The sequence below is a fragment of the Talpa occidentalis genome, unplaced genomic scaffold, assembly GCF_014898055.3.
Source record: "Talpa occidentalis isolate TD23 unplaced genomic scaffold, MPIMG_talOcc4v2.1, whole genome shotgun sequence".
Lineage (NCBI taxonomy): Eukaryota > Metazoa > Chordata > Mammalia > Eulipotyphla > Talpidae > Talpa > Talpa occidentalis.
The window spans coordinates 88949930-88976006 of record NW_026555331.1 but is presented as its reverse complement, the minus strand read 5'-3'; the positions used below and the strand labels follow the sequence as shown (position 1 = coordinate 88976006).

Sequence of the window (26077 nt, the reverse complement as noted above, 5' to 3'; positions counted from 1 at the left end):
AGAGTTCCAAGCATTTGGCCATAGTTGTTGCCCCAGTGTTCTCAATAAGCACATGATTAGCTTTGACTGAATTCTGGACTCCCAGGCTCTCTATCGATCCATGATACCCCCCACCATCCACGGCCTGTGCCTATTGCCTATGCTCCAACAGCCCTTCAGTAGACTATCCAAGCCACTGGCTTGCCCCTGCGATAGGGACACAGGCCCTGGGGTCTGTCTCAGTAACTACTGCCCTCAGTGATCACTGGCGAGTGCAATTCCTCACAATTTGCCCTAGGAGTGAGCAGATGGACAAGTTCAGCAAACCTCTGAAATTGGAGAACTTGGACCCAGGTGCCCTGTGCCATCCGCAAGGAGGCAGCTAACTTTAGAGCACTTTGTCACTACAGACTGGGCCATGTGTCTGCTCTGTGGGGCTTCCTTCTCCAGTCACTCCCCAGGAGGGCTGTTTTTTGTTTTTGGCTCTGATCAAAGTAGCTCCCAGACATCCAACGCCTCCTTCACCCTAGCCCTGCCTCCAGCACAAGAGGACATTCTCAGGTTGTCATGGTGCTTGCCACTAGCCATCCTCTTCCAACATGGCATCACGATTTCTGGCAACTGGGTTATAAATTTTTCTGTCTTATCATGTACTTTATTCTGGTCCAGAGACTTATGGACCTCCTGACTCCAAAAGTTTGGTACATCCTTTGAAATGGTATGTAATTTGGGGTAAAAATGCCCCCTTTGGATTTCTTCCCCCCTGAGGAAGTGGTCTAGAGGTCAAAATTCTCAAAGGGGTCAAAGAAGAATAAAAGCAGAAATGTTCATGCTAATCACAGGTGCTGAAGCAAAGGGCAGCGATGTGATTGGAGCTTCCTGTGAGCCCTGAGCCCGCACCGTCCCCGCATAAACAGGGTGGAGGGGCTTTTGACAACTTTCCCGCAGGGAAGTCACAGCCACCATGTCCTGTTTCCGCTCTCCTAGCCCTGAATACCTGAGTTGGTCATGCATGGACCTCGGCCATCAAACTGAGGGGTATTTTTATCCTGCCAATAGGAGTTGTCATCCTAGATGAGTTGTGACTTTGACTCCATCTGGAAAGGAAGAAGCTAGCAGGGAGAGAACAAATCCTGACAACACACTAGCCCAACTCTTGCTACCTGCAGTCTGCCACCCATCTGTTCCCTGCCCTTGGAATCAGCTCTGAGGGGAGCCCTGGATTCTCTAACTTGGGCTTCAATGGTGAATCTGCAGAGGAGCCGGGGCCAAGCAGGGTGGTTTTCCTGGCCTGTAATCCATGTCCACAGTAAAGACAAAATCACCTGGGAAAGGCAGAGGTGTGGGCCCGGGCTGAAGCAGACAGCCATGCTCCTCACACTGACCGGACCACTTGGGCTGCCTCCGTGTCCAGGACACTGCCGGCCATCTGTCTTCTACTGGGGTCTCCTCTTCCTGACTCGGTGGCTGCTGCTCAGAGTTTATCATTATTCCAGGTCCCTACAGCTTTATAGGAACTGTGAGCTGCTTCTATTAATTTTATATCCACTATTCTTACACTTGATACCTGGTTTTATATGCTCAGCAGTTCAGAATCAAAGGAGGGAGAAGCTGATAAACTCTGATTTTCTCTGGGTGAAAACTTTTTCATGTTGGTCATTTCCCTGAAATTTCACCTTGTCTTTCTAGAATATGCAGTCTGTTTGGTCACATCCATTTTAAGCTGCAAACTGGGTGATGGTGGATGGTGAGAAGGTGGCGCAGGCAGAGGGAAGAGGTTATCAACAATTCTGCAGAATGAAGATCATGTTGCTTCCTTGTCTTCTTTCAGTTCACAAAACATCATGAAAGGAATATATGCCTATTAGAAGAAAAAAATCAAATATTTCAATAGAGCATGTGAATATTGTCAAACCTTGCCTCAACTCCCTCCTCCCAGCAGCTCCTATTTCCCAAGCGTGACCTTGTTAACCTCCTCCTGTATCTCTCTTGTCTTCCCACAGGGCCGGCTGCGGTGCTCATGGACTCCGGGCAGTGATCAAGAGAAAGGACCAGGGATTCAAACAGGAATAATGTCTCATGCAAAGCTCCCGGGTGGTCTTTGGGGAAGGAAGCAGGAGGGACCACAGTGGACGTTTGTCTGTAATCAAACGGGCAGATGAATGGAGAGTGAGTTGAGATTACCCTGTTGGCCTTGATTTCAGCTCATATGAAAAATGGCAGGCTGTTCATTGCAGCACATGAGGAGTGTCTTTTGTTAACTTCTGTCCCTTGAGTATAATCCCCTTCCTTTACAAAGTGGAATAGAAACCCAAGAAAAGGTTTGCTTTCCAACATGAACCCTTCGTCCACTTGGCAGGTCCGTGTGGAGCCCTAGATCTACCTTTCATCCTGCTTGCTTCCAGACAGTGGTTTGAAATAACATCCATTGCTGCAGGGCCGTACCCAATTCTGGTTAACAGAATGTCATCAGAGTCATGCTTAAAGCTGATGCCAAGACTTGAGTATAATTTATAGTGTGAAAAGCAACCCATTCCTTGTCATCAAAAAAAAAAAAAAAAAAAAAAAACCTTATGAAGGAAAATTGATCTAATTGTTGAAATCCTTAGTGTTAAGAAAATGGCTATTTCGAATGAGTGAGCCCATCACCAAACTGATCTGGAACATTTGAAAAAATTTACCTTTCCTCTCCTCTTTGAGACATGCAAATGGCTGTGGAAAGAGAAAGGCTACTTTAGAACCAATGGGGTAACACTGATAACTGAAGGGAAAAAAATATTTCCACTTTCAGGGTGGAAATATTTCTCATTTTCTTGAATCTACTTTTTCTTCTTTCCCAGTTTTTTTTTTTAAGATTTATTTTATTTATACAAGAACCGGGGTACAGGCCAGATGCGCAGGAGGGTGAGAGGATTCGCCAGAGACAGAGCGGGGAACAGAACAGGCAGACTGATGAAATACACTGCTGAGGGGAGCAGCAGGTGAGACAGGAGTGATCTGCTCACCATGTGTGTTGCTCTGAGGCCGGCGGGGATTGAACCGGCACTGCAGAGGCTGCGGACAGCTTCACAGCGCTGCGCTCAACTGTCTGCACCACCAGGGAGGCCCCTCTTCTTTCCCAGTTTTAAAAACTGACCATCTATCGCCCCCCTCCCTTTTCCATTATTCTCCACAGGAATTCTTTTCTACAAATTTAGCCCTCTCTCCCCATTGGATGTCTTAGGTGAGATGTTTAGTGTTAGACACGCTTTAGGTACCGTGTTTAGGTACACACGGTAGACTTAACATTATGTGAGTTTGTCCGAGCCCGCGGACTGTTCAACGAGGTTCTCGAGGGGAGAGCAGCGACCTGAAGAACAGGGGTACACCACGGAGGGAGACACGTGCACTCTTCCTTCAGCTATCTCAGGTCTCGTTTACTTTCGGTTTTGGCGGGGCTTTATAGCTGGGGACCAGAAGCAGAAGAAGCAGGCCAAAGCCGTCATGCGCACTGGGCCAAAAGAAGCTAATCCCGGAAGGGCACATGCCCTTATTTGGTGCGCCGGAGGTCGTCATGCGCACTGGGCCGAAAGGAGCACAGCCAATCACAGAAAGGGGGAGTATCCTGATGCCACGAGGTAAGGCGCCAACATGAGTTCAAATAACAAAATTTTCCATGAGAAAGTTTGTCTTGGAACTAGTCCAAAGGGGTTTCTCCCAGTAGGTGTACACTGTGAAAAGGCAAGCCCTGTTTTCTGGACCCACAGAACAGATGCTATAGCAAGACCTGAGGTGATGTTGGTATCAGATTCAGGTATATGGGTGTGTAGGGGTTGGGGGAGGCCATGGGGGGATGGCTGCTGTATTGTGTTAGTAATTCTCTAGCCCTATATAACAAATTACTTCAAAGCTTAATGCCTTAAAATATCTGTTTCTGAGGGTCAGGAAGCCAGGAGAGGCTTAGCTGGACCTGACTGGAGGGCTCTCCTGCAGTTACAATCATCCTGATGCTTGCCAAGGGCTTATCTTCCCCATAATAAGTGATTTGAGTGAGTACACACTGGAGACAGAAGACTATTTTTTATAAGCTAATCTCAGAAGTGATAGCCCATCACTTCTGCTGTATTGTATTCATGGGAAATGGTCTAGTCCATACTTAAGGGGAAGAAAATTAAGCTCTACTTCTCAAATGAAGTTGCATCAAAGAAATTGTGAACAGGGCCTCCTTGGTGGCGCAGGCTGTTGAGCGCAGCACTGTGAAGCTGTTCACAGACTCTGCAGTGCCTGTTCGACCCCCGTTGGCCTCAGAGCAACCCACATGGCACAGCAGACCTCTCCTGTCTTGCCTGCTGCTCCCCTCAGCAGTGTATTTCAGTCAGTCTGCCTGTTCTGTTCCCCGCTCTGTCTCTGGTGAATCCTCTCACCCTCCTGCACATCTGGCCTGTACCCCAGTTCTTGTATAAATAAAAATAAATCTTTGAAAAAAAAAGAAATTGTGAACATATTTTTAAAATAGCCATATGCCTGATACAAGTTACCTACAGCGAGTCTGTTCTTTATTTGTTTTCTGCAAAGTATTTGTTTATTATAAAAGAGACACAATAATTATTTACATGATGGAAGATTTCAGAAGCTCAGTGGAATACGCAGCCTCACATGATGCCATCTCAATCATGATTTCGGCCTATATGCTTTCCAAGATTGTCACCTGTCTTCTAGAACTCTTTTGGTGTCTCCATAGTCTATGAGAAGGGTTTTTCTCCAACTTTCACACTAACTGGTTGAATCTCCCCACCCTTTCCTTTAGAGCCCAATCCAACAACTATTTCTGTTGCTTACAATACTTCCTTGAGATTTTTCTGAAGCATAATGCCTCCTTTGGTTACAGTTTCAGATGAACTCCTTTCAACTAATACTAGGTCAAAGAGGGGAAGAAACTTTCTAAATGCTTGTCCTTCTGGGGCTCCAGTTGCCACAGGTCGCACTCTGTTCTGCCACTGCCAAAAAGAGAGAACCTAGTCTGTCTCCAGGTCTACATCAGAGGTCAGCAAATTCTTTCTGTAAATGCCCAGGTATTAAATACTCTAGGTATTGTGGGCCTTAGATCTCTGTTGCAAATACTTAGCTCTGCCATTGTACTGCAAAATACCCTCAGGCAATACCTAAACAAATGAGCAAGGCTTTGGTTCAGTGAAGTTTTAAGGACAAAACCAGGCATGGGCATTATTGGTTCATAGGCATGATCGGCTCACCCTTTTTTATAGTACAGAGGCTACTTTAGTGACCTCCTTTCCTTGCCATCGGAACCCTATTTCAGAAGAAATTAACCCACATGGCATTGCTCTCTGATCAGTTGCCATCATGTCTCTGCAGCTTGAAATTTAGTGGTGAGATAAAAGGCAAATCTGACTTAAGTTGTGAAATCTAAAGGACATAGAATTCCAGTATTTGTCTTCTGGGACAAGGAAGAAAGGATATGGAAAGGAGTATAGATTTGGTACAACAGGGGCCATTTAATCTCTGAAGTTGACCTGGCATGAGAAATCTGAGGGAACATGTTTTTTAGACTGCTGGAATGGTGGGGCTAGCCAATATAGCACATGAATTTTTATTTAAGGTTTGAATGAATGGATCCATCTTCCCCAAGCCTCTACAGCATCCAAGAGACCTGGGTTCACAAAGCAGTAAATGGATAGGGGAAAAAAAACTTGAGCATCAAAGTTGGGGTAGAAGGTAGAAGTTGTTTGTGGGGACCTCACACTGTGGTATGGGAGTAAACGTTTTTTTTTTTGCGGTATTCATAAACTTCACGTGATTATTTCTAGCTAACGTAAGATAAAGAAGAACTTATATGTAAGTTCTTAGGTCTCATGTCCCCCTCCTTATACCTTAGGTTTGATTTTGCAAATGATGACTTGTTTCTCAAAGTTATATATATTAAGCTCGTATGACTGAGTCAAGCAGTGATGGGTCTGAGAATTCCACTTTTCCTTCATATTCACTAAGAGTGGAATGTTTAGGTTAAGGTAGATAACTTCCTGCCTAAAATGATAGCATCCTCAAGAAAATAGTTGATAATTCTTACTATTGGCCAAAACAATCCCACTACAATAAGTTCAATTTAAAGGTCAAATTTTGTCAAGCTCTTCTGAGATGTGCCTCAGAAATAAAGAAGATTGCTGGTAAATGACTTCACCAAGTGGCTTGTGTTTTCTTTCAGGTACCACGTGGCCTATCATGGCCCTATTTGGATAACTGGGCACAACATCAACACTCCTCTGCTCTGTAAAGTTTTCCTCCCTCTCATGCTAAACCTTAACATCAACAGTGTGACCAATTTTTTTTTTTTTTTTTTTTTTTTGCTGCTGCTTCCTTTGCAAGAAATCTGCAACTTCCTTTGAGGTGCTTGCTTTCCCTGAAGTTAAACAGCTCCACAAATAATTCTTAGGTATAAAACAATGAGGTGGGGACAATGTTTTCTCTAAGTTGATCATAGCTGGGGGCAGTACAAAGACTTGGAGCTTTAGACAGCAAGCTTCCTAACTTGTGATGTAAAGTGTGTAAATTAAATGTCAAGAGGAAATCGGGTTGTGGAAATCTGATCCAGTAGACTCCCTACAGTGCCAGGAACTCAAAGAGTACTGAATCTGGCTGTTGCCCTGAGCTGAATTCATCTCTGTCAGGTAAAATGCTAACAACCCGAATCTTTCCAAAAACATATGCAAACGATTCCAGTTTTACTAATAACTTTATTTAAATAAGACACAGGAACTTCTATACTGAAAAAATACAAAACAAAAGCCACACATTTCCTTGTGTAAAGCCATATTGTATGGTAACTCGAATACTGTTCAGCGCAGTGGCTAGAATTAAACAGTACAACTATATACAAAATTTAAACAATTTCTGACAAATTTCTACAGCTGGATGTAGGATACATTTGAGCTCAACAACTTCTGGGAAATGTACATGGCAAAGCATAAGTTTTAACACATTTGGTTCAAAACTTTAATATATGCTAAGAACAAATGTACAACACAATTAATATTGTTTCTCATGAGAAAATAAAAGCACATCACTATAAATATCGTACATCAGATTTCATCACCAGAAAAGCATATTCAGTCCATCTTTCAGAAATTGATATTGATACTATTGCATCTTATTTGGACAAAAGCAGGGCATAAGAGCAACACATTCTATAATGCTAAACCAGATATCAGAAGTTAATGGAGCTCATATTTATCTTACAGAACTAATAATTTTCTCCCTTTAACCATAATCTACAAAATATAGTATTTTCATCAAGGCCTGAGATTATTAGGGTTAAAGGTGTCTGCTGCTGAAAAGATTGTTTTAAAAGGTTCCCCTGTGAAAATGGCAAAAGTAAACTGAGTCCTTTTCCATGACAGTCTCCTACAATATAACACTGACTAATTTAAAGGAGCCAGAATGCACCTTCAGGAGAGAATATTACTGCAAACTTTGGTGGGAAGAATTGGGATCATGACAAAATAATACACAGAACACACACACAAACACACATACACATAAACACACACGCACACACACACATACTCCATTTCTCTTAAAAAAAAATCAGTGGTGTTGCTTTCTTCTTTATTACCACCTCTTCCTTCTTCAATCCCCTTAGAATATAGAACAAAGAAAAACCCAGAATGACTGAAGGGAACTGAAACGTTCCTCAAATGGTAGGCACCTCATTCTCCTAATTCTTGAGAAAATCGTGCCTTACACTTTAGGTGTAGAAAAAACAACTCTGGGTTTTACTAAACTGAAAACAATGGAATAAAAATGCAGAACCTCCCTTTGCTTTTGGATATTCTCTTTGTGCTGCAGAAAATATCTGAAAGCCAGGTTCTTCCACTGACCAATCAGGAATATGTAGCGCTCTCTTCACACCTTGTTGAAGTTAGGTTGAGTTTGCAAGTTCAAGGCTATTTGCTTGGGTTTATGCTCCATTTCACACATCCACAATATCCACAGAAGTACTCATGACATTATTATGAGAGGCTCAAAAGAGACTGCTTCAAACTACCGCTTTTTTAAGTCACCAAATAACCTGCTTACTTACACTGCACTAATTCTGAGTCCCACATATTCTCTAAGTGAATGGAACTCACGTACCTAACCCGCTTGAGGAAAACAATAGCCAAACGTGTGTCATTTTAACCTGCAAATTAAATCATCTCCAAAAGAGAAAGTCAACATTAATATGCCTTTAGATCAAACAGTAGCATTTCATGACCCTGATGGCCAATGTAGCCGACACATCACCACCACGCCGTCCTCTTCACTTGTTCTGAAAAAGAAACCTAGACATTCTCGTCTTTAAATTCCATCACACACGATGTAGAATGTTTAGGTACAGTCTAGTCCTGGACACTTTTGCAACATCATAATTGTCAACAGAGCAACATCTGAACTCATTTAAAAAAAAAAAAGCCACGCTTACACATGTTGGAACAGTGAACGCAAGCAACAGTTGTTGCACGCGCAACCACATGACAAAAGTGATGTCAGACACCACAGATTTGCTGGTTCTCCTCATGTTCACCCATGTCCAGGATTATCGTTCTCCTAGGGTTGAATGCACTTCTTATTCTAAGAATGTGGAATGTAATGAGGAAAGGGAAATGCATAAACTAAGGAAAGGCAAAAGAGTGATGTTCCCTCTTTAGCTTTTTAGCTGTGAAATATTTAATATCCCAATATGATATACATTCCAAGTTACCTGAGTTTAGACTTCCACTGAAGTACCTGAAGCTAGGCCATAGAGTGGGCACTGTGCAACTGTTGTGGCCATTTGTTGGTTTATTTTTTTGCATTGTATGTATTACAGAAGTTAGAAACAAACACCTGGATCAATTGTAAACATAATCCTGAAGTACAGTATTTTCCATAGGACAAAACACAGCAAGACATTTTCTAGTTAGACAGGCAACTTTTTGATATAGAGCTTATTTATACTGAAGAATTTGGAACAAAACACAGGACACAGTACTAATCTGTCAAACATACTATGAAATGCATAGTCTCCACTTAAAATGCCGAATGACACATTTGCAAGTATTACTGCTTTCCACAAAAACTGCTGAATAGGAGTTCCGTCCCTGCCAAAATCAGTGTAAAGAGATATTTTAGGATGCTGATAAGTATTCTGTTGGTGGTGGTGGTCAGAAAATTTGTCACTCCATGCAGATAAGATGTCTGGGATCTAGTTCCTAATCCATGGGACGCAGGGTAGAGGCCAGCTCCCCCTTCGCTTTAGATGATCACATAGTTCTGAGCAGAGAGGTGTTCCTCGCCCTGCAGTTCCTGCAGGAGCTGCTGCTGCTGCTGGGATGGCTGTTGGACAGAGGCCTCTGTGGCGCCTGCCGTGCTGGTGTCATCAGAAAGAGACGTAAAGGAAACCCGGGAGGAGAGCTGCTCAACGTTCAGGGCTGCAAGGGCTGAGCTCTGGCCAGGGTTAGGAGAGTTCTTGAGCATCAGGTCGGAGGCAGGTAAGAGTGGGCCTAGAAGTTTCACAGGACAGAAAGCTGATCCAGTTGGGATGAAATTAACCTTGTTCTTGTCAGGACATGAAAAGAGAGGGGCTGAGAGAGGTTGACGAGACCTAAAATCACAAAACAGAATTAGGTTTACCATCAGTAAAAAGGCAAGCACTTTCTGAATTAATTGGAGGTCTCTAAAATGGCTAAAATGTGAATGGAAGGGAATGAGTTAAGTGTACACAGAGGGGTAAACATCTTCCATAGCAAGTCAGCTGGCAGACTACCGATGTACACAGCACTGCAGTTGTATTTGAGATAGATGCATTTTCAAAAGGACTGGGCAGACAACTGTTTTTCAGAGGTCATTAGTTTGCTTTCGATCATTTAGGAACGTGGAAAAATGATCTACACAATGCCTTTCTGTTAAGAAAAAGTTTATCGGATATGGGATGACCCCATTGTGTATCAGTTTTAAGCATTTTCTCCTTTTTCTGCATTTCTATATATACTTCTAATACAGATTAGGAAAAAAAAAGTTTCAGTAGTTTCTCAAAGAGCCAGTTAGCCCAACAGTGCAGGGTCCTCTCCTCCCATTCCCGGGAAGGAAGCTGTTAGCGCCTGTCAGAGGGGCCTCTGCCCTGCTAGCCTGCGAGAGTGCAGAAACCTCCACAGAGCACCTGCACCAGGCAAAGGGATGAGTGAGTCCAAGAATCACCTGGGCTGATCTTGAGCTATTCGGCCAAGTGTTTATGGTATGAAACCTCTCTTCCTTTAATTTCTAATTTATACATCTTGAAATTTCAAAAAGAAAAAACATCTGTGAACAGGACATCTAAATTTAATGGCTACACATGTTATCTGTGTCTATAGGGGAGGAGGCTATTTTTCTTCTGGCTTTGGAATCACTGTAGTAAGCCATACACGGATATTAACTTCGCTGCTAAATGTCTTTGTTAGTCATCTAAACTAAGAGTTTTTAAAAGGAAAATTCTTTGTATTAGTGTATACATTTCCAGCATACAAACGCCAATGCTTCTTCAATGAGTTCCCTTTTACCTATTCAATTTTCTTTTCATAATTTGCTTTTGAAACACATTATCAGCTGGATGGAGTAGTTGATTCATCTGTAATCAACTGGTCTCAGTAAAAAGCTTTATAGCTTTGCAGATCCCAGCTGATAGAAAAGACATTACTTACGCCATTTCCTCAAAGACCTTCACTCGCTCACATCCCTCTGGGGGCTCCCGTTTGAACATGTAGCTGTTGTTTGGTTTGGGAGATGAAGCATACTTGGGTAACGGTGAGCTACTCCCACTGTCTGTAAATTTAAAGCAGTTATATTAACTAGTGATTGAAAGCTCTTTTAAATTAAGTTTGATTTCCAAACAAGCAGCCTTTGCACAATTCATCCACTATTGTCCTTTTGTTTCCACCATGGAGCTTCCTTTATTTCAACACTATTTCTAACACCCTTGTGTACTACATTTCTTAGAAATAAAAGCTTCAATGCAACAGTAATCTGTCATAACACAGAACATAAAAGAAGGCTATTTTGATCCCGAAAACAGCTTTGTGAATAAAGTAGAACTATGATCCTAAAAAAATATTATTTATTACGTATTTCAAAAATGCAAATGAATGGATAATACATATAAATCAAGCAAAATAACTACTAGTGATGATTAAAACAAGATTTCTGTATTTTCTCACTGTCCAATCAATTTAATTAGAATGTTTAGTATGTGGAATAATCTTCATTACAAATGTTCTTAACAGAAACATCAGCTTTCTAATTAAACACTATGAATGACATATATACAGAAGAAAAAGCAGGTTTAAAATGTATAATGTCTTTTTCCCTCACTCCATCAAGAAAAAGGTAATTCGCTCAGTATTTTGCTTCTAAAATATCTATATAAAAGAACTTTTCCAGCACAATTTGTATTTTTGTAACTGGAAGATGAGAAATCCAAAAACATCTATACCTAACATGTTTTTCTTCATAGTTTTGACCAAAAAGAAAATGGTCTATTCATGAAAAGTCATAAAATCTATATGAAATTTCTTCCTTTCCTACCTGGCAAAGGATTTTGGAAATTCAAATCCACCAAAATGTGTCATTACCTTTTTAAGATGCCAAGTTTTAAAGTCAGTAACATATCTGTATAGGTACAATAGCCCTATTTAAACAAACTGACTTAATGCAAACCAATCCTCACTGCTAAAATACTAAGTATGTGATCTATTGATATGTTATTTTAATATATTTTGAAAGACATTATTAGTACCATAATCACATTTGTCATAATTTTGATAAGTTGCTTTAGCTTAGGATACAGAACACAGTCCAGCATTCAGAATCTGAATAAAAGGAATGTTTTATCGTTAATGTATGCTGAGAAAGTAGACCCTTCAGGCACACTCAGAGTGAATTTGTGAATGATTCAGAGCATCTATGTGAGTCTTGGGAATGCAAATGTGTGCTTATATTTGAATAGAGTTATATCTCTGGCTGGGAAATCATTGCCTACAAAATAAGGCCATGCAATTGGGAAACCTGGAAAACCAGCTTGTGCATCACTATTGTTATGCATGTCCCTACAAATTATGTGGAATCTCTCGAAAGGAATTGTGTCTTAGAGTTAAGCTTGGCTTTTTCATACTTATTTAGATTTGAGGATTTTCTTAGATTCAACATTTATATTGCTTAAACAAATGTGAGAAAAGAGAATGACTTTCTCTCTTATTTAGATGTATCATTATTCTGACCAAAGTCTGAAGTTGATGTGCTTTATTGAGCTAGGCCAGACCAAAAAGATGGTCCACAATCAAACACTGATGAGAATGAGGCCTTGAACTTATACCCAAAATACAGCTTGTCCTTGCTTTACTAGCCGAACACTAACAAGCCAAGCAGAGGAAATACATGAGAAGTATATATGCCTGTGATGCCTCCACATGGTGCGCCAGTGGCCTGAAGCCACGGGCTCTATGCCTTCACAAGCCTTTTCTCCCATCAGCAGGGATGACTATGTCACCATAGTTGACATAGGGATCTCCCTTATTTTGATCCCACCTTGGCCACAGTTACAGTCTTCTATATTCAAACTCTTATATATCATCATGATATATACCACATGATTCCTCTCACAAGTTTATTGATGTTTTCAAGGAACTTTCCCAGAGTTGAAAGCTAGATGTGAGTTGGATAATTTGCAAAACTGATTGTCTTCCCATTAACAATGTAGAATGAATTAAATGGTCTTCTTAAAAATTTCAATGCCAAAGGCTTATATTTTTAGATTTTTCTCACCTAAACATTCTTGTTCTATTTTTTTTTTTGGGGGGGGTGTATGTGATTGATGTTAAAAAAAATCATACTACTATCTTAGAAAGATGGTATTCAGTGCTATTATATATTTTTTTTCTTTTCAATAAATTTTTTTTGTTGTTGAAAATATGTACTTACATTAAATGTTTGTGGTCTGGAAAGACATAACTTGACAAAATTAATTTGGATACTATAAACAAAAACTTATTAAATGTGGAGCTTTTTCCTCAGATAAATAGGCAATCCAATAGACTGCGAAAAAGAACATAAAATGGAGACACCTAGTCTGTGGTTTTAGCTTTTTTATTAATTATGCAGTTATATAAACTTCAACCCAACTACATATATGGGTCTCTCTATCACTAAAGGAATTGCCACTAACTCTAAAATTCTGTGATTTTTTTTTAAATTACTATAACATGCAAAGGAACACTATACCAAATATATTTTTCGCTTTCCCAAACTGGTATGCTTTAAAAATTACCCATAAGAACAAACTATTCTATCTGTTCTAAACTCAGACCTCTAACTTACTTATTTAGAACTCTGAATTTAATAACCACATTTTAGTAAGAAATAGTAGGTGAGGTGACCATGACTGCTCAGGAGCTTCAAGGTGAGAAGTCTCGTTATAATCTTAATTCAATTCCTTTTGTTCACAAGCATGATAAATTTTCTCATTCTGCTATTCCACAGCAGGATAGTAACTGAGATTGAGATTGAGATTAAGTTAATTGAGATTAAGTTAAATTAAGTTAAATGAGATTGAGATTAAGAATAATTGAGATTAAGTTAAATGTTACCATATGTTCTTACAGCCTCATGGTCTATCTCAATTAATAAAATTAAATGCAATAGATATGATTTTTTTACGTATCTGTCTGTATTCATAGCAGTCTTATCTATTTTTATAGAAAAATAACCCAACCCTGAAAATCAAGAGTATGCGAATACTTTATTGGGTATATTAATGTGCCAGTTTATTCTTATGCACTTGTACCGTATTTATGATTAAAACACTAGTAGCCTGTCATATATTTTTAAACATATGACAGTGAATTAAAGCGTGGAAAAACTAGAAACATTTTTAAAGTTTGGAATTCAATATAGAAACAATATTCGTTAAACTATATCTACTTTTATAGTTACATGTTTTCTGAATTTCTCCTTATAAACAACTTTTACTATTTCTGGTCTATTAAGTTATATAGCTCACAATTCCAGCATAAAAAAAATCATATATATTAAGTTGACTCATTTATGTGGGTAGATATGTGCTTTTTTTCCTTTTTTTTTTTAAGGGCCCAAATACTTCTGAAGTGCTGCCAAATTTGAGAATTAATACCGAAAAGGTTAAAACGCTGGTTTGTAATCAAGTCACCTAACCTGTATGTGGCTGCCCAAACTGCACAACCTTGGTAATTTTGTTTTCTAGTCTGTAAAATGGGAATATCTACTGATAATAGTAACTGTGAGAAATGTGTGTACAAGGAATAGGACAGTGCCTGAAACACAGTATACTCTCAACAAATATTACAATAGTAGAAAGAACATATAATTCCTAACTTGCACGTTAAAAAAAGTGATTCATTCAGTGATTAAATGCCTATTCTACTCTCCAGGCAAATGAGAGTAACAGAAATGTCATTTTTCATAGATCTTCACACTTTAAACTTTATTCAGGTACATAAGATTTTGTTTCTGGCAAGAAAGAAGAGTAATATTTGGAGTACCAGATTCTCCAGTTTTCTCACTGCCTTCAAGAACTCTGCCAGTTCATGATGGCATCTTTTGGCATACAAAGATTTACCGTCTTGAAATTAAAATTAATGTCTAAAACATGCAGAGTCTCTATACCCTCTACAAAGAAAATATTTTAATAGTATGTTTAAGCAATAACCAGTGGAACATAACTCTTACTCTATCTTTCCCAGCTAGAATAAGAGACTGGGAAAGTGAGCATAGAATTCAAGAGACTACACTCAATGACCATACTAAGAGCAAAATTATACATTAGTTAATAGTGTCAAGATTAGAAATATGATTGACTGAATCAAAGATAAACGATTACTGCTGTAGTATTAAAATTGCTTATTCTGCTTTAGAAAATGAAGTTATCAGCTGAATTGTAGTTTGGTAACCTAGTGAAATCAGAAGAAACAAACAATTATGGAGCACTTCTTAGCAAAACACTTGAAACCAGTTGGCATTACCAATTGTACTGAAAAGTCCCCATTTTCAGTTAACACCAAGGCCAAATTTTAATGAGAATGACTGACGTTTACAAATCATTTCTATGGTTTAAAATTTAAAATCAACTCTGATAGAGAATTCTAATAAAATTCTGATAGAGAATTTTAATAAAAGTTTCCAGCTACAGCTAAGATGTCCTTTAGATCAGCATTCAACAAATAATATGGGAGAGAAAATAACACCACAAGCATTGCTATTAGTATTTTTGAACTCTTTGAAATTAGATTGTGTTTTGAATAACTGAGACTCACTTAGGTTCCAAATGTTAGGCTCCTTAAATATTTGTCATATGTGGGAGATGTTTTATATTTTAATCACTTACTGTTCCATAGTAATTGAATAGATATCAATTTACAAATTAAGCAAATAAATTACAGTTGTTTTTGTTTTTTTGTATACTCATAGTAAGTACAATGATTGGTCCATAAAACATAATGCTGACATGCAGAACAGCACTGTTTATCATTGCCTCCAAATCTGACAGAGTTGAATCTGACATGAATCTGAACTCACTCTGTTAGGTACTACATATTTGCTGAGGATAAAGCAAAGAGCAAAATATGGTAAGGGCAAAGGTCAAAAAAGGTTAAGAAACAGAGCCTAGAGATATGTGCAGATAGACCTCGAATATATATTTACAGGAATAAGACGATGTCAGAATCTTTTTCAAAAATCTGCCCAGGGCCAGTCCTAAACTCACATAGGTCTATATTCCTTGGCTCCATCCACATAACATACATTGTTCCTGTGGGAAAATATATTTAAGTTCCAAGTAAACATTTTATGAACTCCTAGAATACAATTCTCAGTAGTTATTTGGCTTCTATCGAATGGTTCAGTTGATTTCAAAATTAGAATAATGTTTTCATAATTTTGCAAAATTGCATAACTTTGTAACAACTACCCAAGTAAATTGTGCCAAAGATTAATATAAGAGCTAGAAAGAAGTTTAGATTTTACAGCTTGTCCAGCACCAGTCTGGCTACCATTAGGTAATACTGGCAGAGTTGCTGAAAGAACTAAAGATTTTGATGCCACCATCTGTTTTATATAAACGACAATTTTTCTCTGTTGCTTTTTGGGTATGATAATGTGGAAGAATTTAGGCTAACTCTTAGGTTATATTCTGAGGATATCAAAATGAAAGCTTGTTTCTGGATCCCTAATTTCTCTGCATAGATTATGATGTAGGAACTGTGGCTGTTATTAGGCTAGTAATACTGGCAACTTTATACATGCAACCAGTCCATTTTCAGTCTTTAGGTCCCTGGAAAAACCTGGCAAAAAATCCAAAATCTGAAAGCAGTCTCCTAATGACTGAACCTTTCTCAATAGTCAGAGTGTTTTTCTCCTGGCATTGCAATTAAAATAGCCAAATGCCCCAAACAAAACCAAGTATGGTAACTAAAATTATTTTACAGATCTCAAATCACATGTGATTTATGGAAAGGAAAAAGATGTAGGAAAAGGTAGAAAATTATGCTAGCAACATCAGAAAAAGGATGAGTATATAACAGATGAGTACAAAAGAAATCCATTCACCAGCACATCTCCCATTAGAGTCTGAACTCACAAAGGCTGTTCCCCAACCAGCCTTTGTGTAGCCATCTAGGTACCTAAGGAAGTATGGACTAGCTACTCCACCAATGAACAGATTCTCTGCAGCAACTGCAGATAATGTAGGAAATCTAAATTTTTCCTCATCAACCACATGTTTATACTATCGTCTGTTTTCATAGTTAATAATACAAACCTATTAGAAATCTATAGATTGCCTATTTTTTCTTTACTGGCAATATAAAGAAACAAAAGAGTAATTTTATGCTTTACTGTGGGAAAAAATACAAATTTTAAGATAGAAAAAAAAACTACCCAGAATTTGGACTAAACACAGAAGTATTAGTCAGAGAATACTTTATAGTTGATATAATATATGTATGTTTCAGAAACTCTTAAACTGACAACTCCCTTTTCACACCTTTAGTTTCAGAACATTTTGGTATAATACTGTACTATTTGTTTGTATTCCTATTTCTTTCTTTCTATTAGATTATAAATTCCTTAAAGCTGTATCACATCTCATTCATTGCTATTTCTCCATGTTCTAGTAGAGTACCTAAAATATACATTCACATATAAAAGATAAATACTATTTTAATTTTCACCTCTCTAAGATGGTAGTTGATTTATTTAAGAACTAAAACCTTCACACTGTAACAGAAAGTTACATATTTTTCCAAGGAACAGTAACAGCAACTTAATCACATAGTATTGCCTCAAAGCTCATCTATTCAATATGTTAAGAACTCATGTTGTGAGGCCTTACTACTCAAACTGAGTTCACTTTGTAGAAAACAGAAAAAGTGTTCAAATTGTTGTAAGATTTCCAGAATTTCAAAAAGATTTAAAAAAAATCACAATTAGTGAAACCCAACATCATGTATTGAATGTTTACAAAGTACCAAGGATTGTGCTAAACACTTTGCTACATTGTATCATGTATCCCCAATAATGATAGGATGTAGATATTATAACTCCATTAATAAATATTTTTAAACTATTACTAAAAAAAAAACTGTTGTCCCTAGAGATTATCTGGATCAATGTTCTCAATTTACATTAAAAATAGAAACTGAGAGGAACAGAAGAAAGATGTTTTTTCTGTCATGTAGGCAGTGACTGATATGAAGAATAAAAGAACACATGGGAAATATACCAAAAAAATACAAGGCCAAGACTTAGGAAAAGACCTAAACTATCTAATAATTGGTCAGAATTCACATTATTACACTATTCAAAGAAATAGTTGCACCCCCATTCAATACTGCATTACCGATAAGAGCAAAGACATGGAAACAACCTAAGTAAATGATGACTTTCAGCATAAGGATGTATAATGAAACCAGTTCTGCAAAGAACATTGTTTTGCTCAATTTTGGCTGGAGGTTTTTTTTTTTCTGGTCAACATTATATATAACAAAACACATGATCATATACAAGAATATTATTTAACCAAGAGAAAACAAGTCTATCATTTAGGACAATATGAATGAACCTTGAGGGCATTCTGCTAAGTGAAATAAGTCAGAAAAATAATGTACGATATCCCTTATTGTGGAATAAAAAAAAATTATGCTCATAGAAAGAGTGGAATGGTGGTCTCGAGGGGCTGAGAAAATGGGGAGGTATTGTTCAAAAAGTTTCAGTTACAAGATAAAAAAGTTCCGAGAATCTAAGATACAGCATAGTGACTGTAGTTAACAGTACTGAATGATATACTTGCAAGTTTCTTTGAGATTGGAACTTTTATTTTTTTACAAACAACAAAATATATTAGAGGAAGGATGTGTTAACTAACCTTACTCTGGTAAACATTTCATAATATATACAGGCATCAAGTAATCACATTGTATACTCAAGTAATCACATTGTATACTTTAATGTCATATATAAATTATATGTCAAAAAGGCTGGAAAAAATAATTCAGATTATTTGATAATTGGCAGACACTAGGCCAGAGAGGTTTTGGCTAAATGGTTGAGAAAAAGTAAATGTTTGTATTTTTTCCTGAAAACACTGGGGAGCTAACAAGTAATAATAATGATTATTTTTAAAGCAGTAGCTATCATTTATTGAATCCTTGAGAATTAATGCAAATTTTATGCCCTAAACTTTATAGGATTCAAATCTGTTTCAGTGTGTCAAAACCAGCATGCTGCTCTTAGCTTCTGTGTTATATAATGTCTGCTGCAAAAGACATTGCAGGAGAGCCACATGAATATTTCTTCTTATAAAACAAATCAGGAATATTTGGGGAAAAGAGATATTAAAGTTCACTGCTTTCGAACATAGGATGGAAGTGAGGCCCTCTTCTGAACTGCAGAGATGGCATTTTATCTGACTCACTGAATATATTCCCTTGGAGGCCCTGAAGGCAACCTCATAATCCGTTAACCAAAATGGAATTCATCTATCATCTTCCTAATACATTTTCTCATCTCTCAATTATCCAAGTATTAAACCTTGGGAAAGAAAAGAAACTCGAGAATTAATTACCTAACCTTTCTACCGCCATTATTTCTACTTTTCATTTTAACCCAACTGCAAGTGCTAAAAAATAGCAAAAGGAGACTTTTAACTAAACTTAACCCTTCTGCTGGTAAAACAAAGAATCCATGTTTTGAAATCAATCAGACCTGTTTCACTATCACTTGTGTAGCCTAAAACAAGTTCCTGTTATTCAACATTTCCAAACAAACCCTCCTACAAGAAGCAAGGTGTTTTCTTGTTTGTTTTTCTGTGAAACATCCATAGTAAAAAGTGTGAGGAAATGATTAAAGGCCTTTGCTTTGGTAGGAAGCCTCAGTGAAATAAAAAGTTCCTAATCTGACATTCCATCAAATGGAGTTTTCCCATTTAAAGTTAAGAGATACCTAAAGTACCCTTCAATACATTCTTAATGGAGGAAGAGAGTTCACAAGGCTTTCAATAATGAACACTGAGAGGAGAGAACTGCTGAGGTCCACCCATAAAAATGAAAACATTTTTAACATCGCAGCAGAATTAAACATAACAATGAGGGGACAAAGTCAGACACAAAAGAATAGACACTATACATCCCATTTCTATGAAACCCAGTAATAGGGAAAAACTAGATTCTGATTTAGCAAGTCAGAATAGTGGTTACTTCCAGGTGGTGAGGGGGAGGACACTGTCTGGGAAGGGGCAGAGGGAGACTTCTTGGATGTTAAAAAAGTTCTGTATCTCGAACTAGTAGTTTCATGCGTGCTTAGATGTGTAAAAATTCCTTAGGCTGAGCACTAAGATTGAGGTACTTTACATGAAATGATTCCTTAAAATACAACAAATGAATGCAAGTGGGGGAAGAGGGTGAAATCAGAACAGGGACCAAAAAAATTCTGAGTCTATAAACTAACTTTTCTGTTTTTACTTTTTGTTGCCTACGATCTACTTCTTTATGGTGAGAAGCAATACATGAGTTGTCAGTTCAATAGTTTTTCAAAAGTAGCAAGAGAGGTTAAGGGGGGCAGTCTGTGTTCTCTTCTACATCTAAGTCTTAGGGGACCAGAAGAAACTGAAGTAAGTGGGCAGCTGCAGCCAGATGCCTGATGCAAGGACAGGAGAAGCTGTGGAGATAATCTTAGGCTTGTAGACAAGAAATCCCAAAGGTTCATCTCTCCTTTTTAGTGCTGGTTACTAATCTAGCTGCATGCCATAATATAATTCCTCATGTCTTATACTTTCTTGTTAAACTTTATCTACTTGGTTAATAAAAATATACTCATTCTTTTCATAGAATTTTTAGAAATTATTTCCTCCAAAAATCAATGTGATTACAAAGTCTAGCTTTAGACACAAGAAATATAAACTCTGCAGTAACCACCATTAGCAGCTCGGGACAATACCAAGGAAAATCCTGTGTGTTCTATGACGCCATGTAGTACACACTCCTTTTTATTGCTTTCATTAGCTGTTTAGAACCATGCGCTGTGCTTCTCTGACACATTTATGGAAGATGTTTGTGAGAATCACAAAGAAGGGGGTACGTGAAACCAATGAACAAACAAACCTAGATCAACCAATCCTTTCCAATCCCGTTCAACAAAAGAAAAAAAAGTGATGTAATGGTCTAAGACAAAGAAAGTATAATGAACAAGGCCCTAACACAAACCCTGTAAGTGGATGATTTCATTCTCACCTTTATCACGATCATAGAGTAAATCTTCTGTTGAGCAAGGGCTACCATCGTGGGATTCCGGGGACAAAACGGAGACACACAGGGAGAGTGACTGCTGCAGCTACTGCTGCGCTCCTGGACAGACGGTGTCTGAGTGTCAATGCTGCGCGTGCTGCTGCTCCGGTAATGAGCAGGGAGGGGGGCTCTTCGACCATCCGGAATATCCAAAGGCTGCAAGAGGATCATTAATCACTATGTATACTTGGTTCATACAGAAAGCACATGGCATTTCCTTTGATTTCATATTTCACTAGTATTATTACCATAATTGATTTTTAGAAAACGTAAATACCAATCTTACGCCTTTCTACATATTACATTCACGAAGGAAAACTTGGTTTCTAATTCCAAATCCATTTGGAATATTAAGGATAAACTGTCTTAAAAATTCCTTCTCTCTCTGTATTTACTGGTAGGTTAGCACTGGCCACAATCCTCCTCTAAGATAGGGGCTTGTTTTAACGCTGTATCCCTTATTGCCTAACACTGTGTTTGGCACATACCAGACATTCAATAAACATTTGTAGAATGAATCAGTCAAAGCACCGAAGGAATCACTTCGACTTGCTCCAAAGAAAGGGGAAATCTCATATTAACAGGTATAGATTGTCTTTTCTATTCTTTTCTATTTTGATTTTTCTAGAGGATAAGAACAGATATATTTTCTATTTCCTTTGTAAATAACCCAACATTTCAAATGAAGAGGTTCACTGTATTAACTCAATGGAGGTTATTACCATAACTCAAAACAATTCTACTAATATGGCATCTAACTGAGAAGGACTATTCATAATTTTGCTTACTTCTAATGTGAATGTTTTGAGTGGCAAAAATAAGACATAAAAACGATGTAATATGGCAGTTGAGCTTCCCTCATAGTGGACTCTTCTACTCTCGTCTGCTATAAAGATAGCTTTTACTCTTTGTTTTTTTCATTTGTGCGCTAACAAAGAAAGGTCAACAAATAAAATCCTATACATTAAATTCTTAAGTCATCTAAGATACTTTTTGTTTTTATGTAGATAATATTGCAAAATGCTGTGGGGAAGAACCAGTATGTTTTTTATTTACAACTTATTTCACTCTTCACTGTTCTTACTATGAGTTTTGTTATTTTAGACTTTCAGAAAAAAATGTCAGAGGAAGAAGAGTGTTAAGATGAAATTGGGCAAGATTCAAAATATATCAACTTACTCTATAACACACAAACAAGTTAAGCGAAGGTTAAAGCCTGAAACTCTAAAATAAAAACTTGCATGCTGCTAAACTGAAAGTAAGCAATCTTCACAGCCTGACAATTGTCACTCTATTGTAAAGAGAATATTCAACTATTTGAATATTAGAGTTTGAAACAAATTTTAAGAAAGTAAAACTTTCCAATTTAGGAAAGAAATACTCTTTCAAAGGATTATTACTGTACTTGGCCAAGCAATAAGAAACATTATTATATTATTTAAGTCTCTTGTCTTTCACTTAACACAATTTACATTTAATTACAAGTCTGCATTAATGCTCAGAATGAATGAAGAATAAAATCACTAGCATAGGTTTGGGGATAGAGAAGGCTGGACAAATTATATGATGATATGAGACAAGGGTTCATAGAGGAACCCATAAAGAACAATCATTTTGTAAAATATATCTGAGGGCTTTCATAACGTAAGTATTTTTTAAAAGTTTGATATTCACACCCAAAGCAGTGATAGTGAAGGCAAAGATCAACAGCTGGGACTACATCAAATTAAAGAGCTTCTGCACAGCAAAAGAGACAATAACAAAAACAAAGAGAAACCCCACCAACTGGGAGAAAATTTTTGCACCCAACACTAATGATAAAGGACTGATCACAAAAATCTGCAAAGAGCTGATGAGACTCAACAACAACAAAGAAAATAATCCAGTCAAAAAATGGACAGAGGAACTAAAAAGAAATGGCACATATTAAAAAAACTAGCAACAACAAATGTTGGCGAGGATGTGGAGAAAAAGGAACTCTTCTGCACTGTTGGTGGGAGTGCAAACTGGTCCAACCACTATGGAGAGCAGTGTGGAGATTTCTGGACCTACTAAACATAGAGCTTCCACAGGATCCAGCAATTCCACTCCTAGGTATTTACCCAAAGAACACAGAAACATCAATTCCAAAGAACACCTGCACCCCTATGTTTATAGCAGCACTGTTTACAATAGCTAAGCTTTGGAAACAGCCCAAATGCCCAAAAATAGATGACTGGATCAAGAAGATGTGGTACATATATACCATGGAATATTACTCAGCATTCAAAAAAGATAAACACATGCAATTTGCAGCAACATGGATGACGCTGGAAGGGATCATGCTCAGTGAAATAAGCCAAAAAGAAAAAGAAAAATACCGGATGGTCTCACTCATAGCAGGGATCTAGAAAAACTTAAATAAGGGACCAGGAAAATGAATAACTATAAGAAAGTGAAAATCAAAATCAACAAAAACTATGAACCAGAGACACTTTTTGGGGGTGGGGGGCGGGAGGGGAGGGATTGGGGTCAGAATGGGGGGATTGCAATTGTATGGGGAATATAAAAATAAAATTTATTAATTAAAAAATAAATAAATAAATAAATAAATAAAAAGATAAAAAAAAAGATAAAAAAAAAAATAAAAGTTTGATATTCAAGTCAGGGAAAATGTTACTTTATCTCAAGTGTCATTATTGGCAATCAGTAAAAGAATATCAATTTGTTGCTACAAAAGAGTTTATGAGTTTGAGTTATTCTTGTCCTAGATAAATACATTTTCTCTGTATTTCCATTTCTTAATCTATAAATGGAAAATATAAAGGCTTGGAACACAGATATATTTATTTGACAGGGCAATTTTTTTTAAGTACTGGCAGATTCGTTAATGATGACATTTTGATTTATTAAAATTGTGAAGTATATTTAATCATAAATCTAAAAATTCTAAAAATTATCAGTTTGTTAGAAGATTGTATGGTGCCTTAGAATGATTTAAGTCAGAAGGAAAAAAAACTATTGGATGGTTTCACTTATAGGAGGAATATAGGGGAACTAAGTAAGGGATCAGGAAAAAAATAATAACAATTAAAAAAAACACAATACAACAAAACAAAAATAAACAGACAACTATAAATCAGAGCCACTCTGCAGGGGCGAGAGGTACACAAAGGACTATGATGGTGCACCAGTGAATTGGTGGTGGAAATTCTATGGGGACTATACCTGAGAAAAGAAAGCAAACACTGTTAAAAAAAAAAAAATGAGCAATGATGTAAAACATATATAAATAAATGGAATAATTTTGAAATAGCTACTATGACATTAGAGTATGACTCATTTAAAGTAGAACTATGTTACTAAGTTTTATATTCTGGATATAGTTTTGCTTTGCATTTCATCAGCAAATAAGTGAGTGATTATATCACCATCAAAAAGCCAGAACAATACGTGGTAAAGGGAAATATTTTAATGTAAGCAGCTAAAAGATGGTACTATTTACAAAGGGTTCCTTCATGATATAATAGATGCAAAATAATTATTTAACATGAAATATTTAGGGAGAGGAAAATGACACAAACTTTTGGGGGTGTAATATTAGCAATATTTATCAAAATTTAAATTATACTATATCTCTGACCAGCAAGTTCACTGACAGGATATTTGTCTGCAACAGTACATGTTTTTTAAAGCACTGCTTATGATGACAAAAACTGAAATACTCATCAACAGGAGACTTACAAATGATGGTGCAGTCATAACAATGTCTCACTATATACTAGCACCCACCCACCCACACACGAGGAAGGATGTGTAAGAAACTCACATTTGCTATGTGACAGTAAGAATTTGAAGAAAGTTTTACTTTTTTATTTTACAAACACAGATTTGAACTATTGGATTTGGTGATGTAGTTCAAAAACTGTATTATTTGAAGAAATCATACATATATATACACATATATATGTATTACACACTGAATCATATTTTAGTTCTTAAAAAGACAATGCAGTAGTGTCCAGATTTCTTTTCTGGGACAGAGATAATTTAAAATTATTTTGATTAATTTAAAATAATTGATTTTGATTAAATATGAGAATGCTAAAACTATCAAACTCTTACAAGAAAACACAAGAATTGATTGTTGACTTTGGATTAGGCAATGGTTTATATATCAGCAAACCATTATTATATACAAACATACACACACACACACACACACATACTTTTATTGTGGTTACACTGATTTACAACACTGTATATGATTCAGAGAAACAGGATCACAGTCTTCAGATGTATGTTACCACACCACACCACCATCAAAGCACCAGCTGTCCTCCACCACAGTTTCCACTATGGACCCCTTCTTCACTTTACTCCCCACTCCCTTTTTCCCCTTCCGGTAGTCTAAGCAATGGTTTCTCAGATAAAATACCTTGAAAGCACAAATACAAAACAGAAAATAAATGGGATTTCATAAAAATGAAAAATGTGTTTTCAAGGACATCAAGAAAGTGAAAAAACAACCCAAAGAATGGGAGATATTTTCAAATTATATATCTGATAAGGAAATTTTATTGAGAAAATAACTTTATAAAGAATTTTTAGAGTTCAATAATAAAAAGACAGATTTTAAAATGGGGCAAAGGATCTAAATAGGCAATTCTCCAAATAAAATACATAAATGACCACATGAAAAGATGCTTAATGTCACCAGCCATCAGGAAATGCAAACTAACACCATGATGAGATGCCACTTCACACCCATTTGGATGGCCATAATAAAAAAGACAGATAACTACAAGTGTTGACAGAGATGTAGAGAAAGTAAAATCTTCAAGCAGTTGGTGGGAATATAAAATGGTAGAGTATAGCCACTTTGAAAAACCAGTGTGGCAGTTTCTAAAAGGATAAATAAAAAGCTATCATACCAGCAATTCCACTCTTACATATATAAACAAAGGAAATGAAAACATTATCTTCATATGAAAGCTTATATACAAATTTCATAGCAGCATTATTCATAACAGCCCCAAAGTAGAAATAATCCACATTTCATACAATTGAGTATTATTTGGCAATAAAAATTAATGAAATACTAATATATGTTTACAGCATGGGTGTATCTTAAAAACCATTATGCTAAGGGGAAAAAAAAATAATTACAAAGGCCATACATTGCATGACTACATTTATTTTCTTTAATTTTTAAAACTATTTTTAAATAAATTTTTTTATTGATTTAACACTGATAAACAATGCAT

The 26077-nt window shown here is 37.0% G+C and overlaps 1 protein-coding gene across 1 annotated transcript in view; it reads right to left on the bottom strand.

Moving 5' to 3' along the window:
* Positions 1–6690: 6690 nt before the first annotated feature.
* Positions 6691–26077, bottom strand: part of GLCCI1 (glucocorticoid induced 1) — a 93610-nt gene continuing 74223 nt past the window's right edge. Inside the window, 4 exon segments of the mRNA XM_037508213.2 lie at positions 6691–9595; positions 10671–10791; positions 20778–20840; positions 20843–20987. Of these exon segments, the coding sequence (XP_037364110.1) occupies positions 9247–9595; positions 10671–10791; positions 20778–20840; positions 20843–20987 (678 nt within the window). The 3' untranslated portion in view covers positions 6691–9246.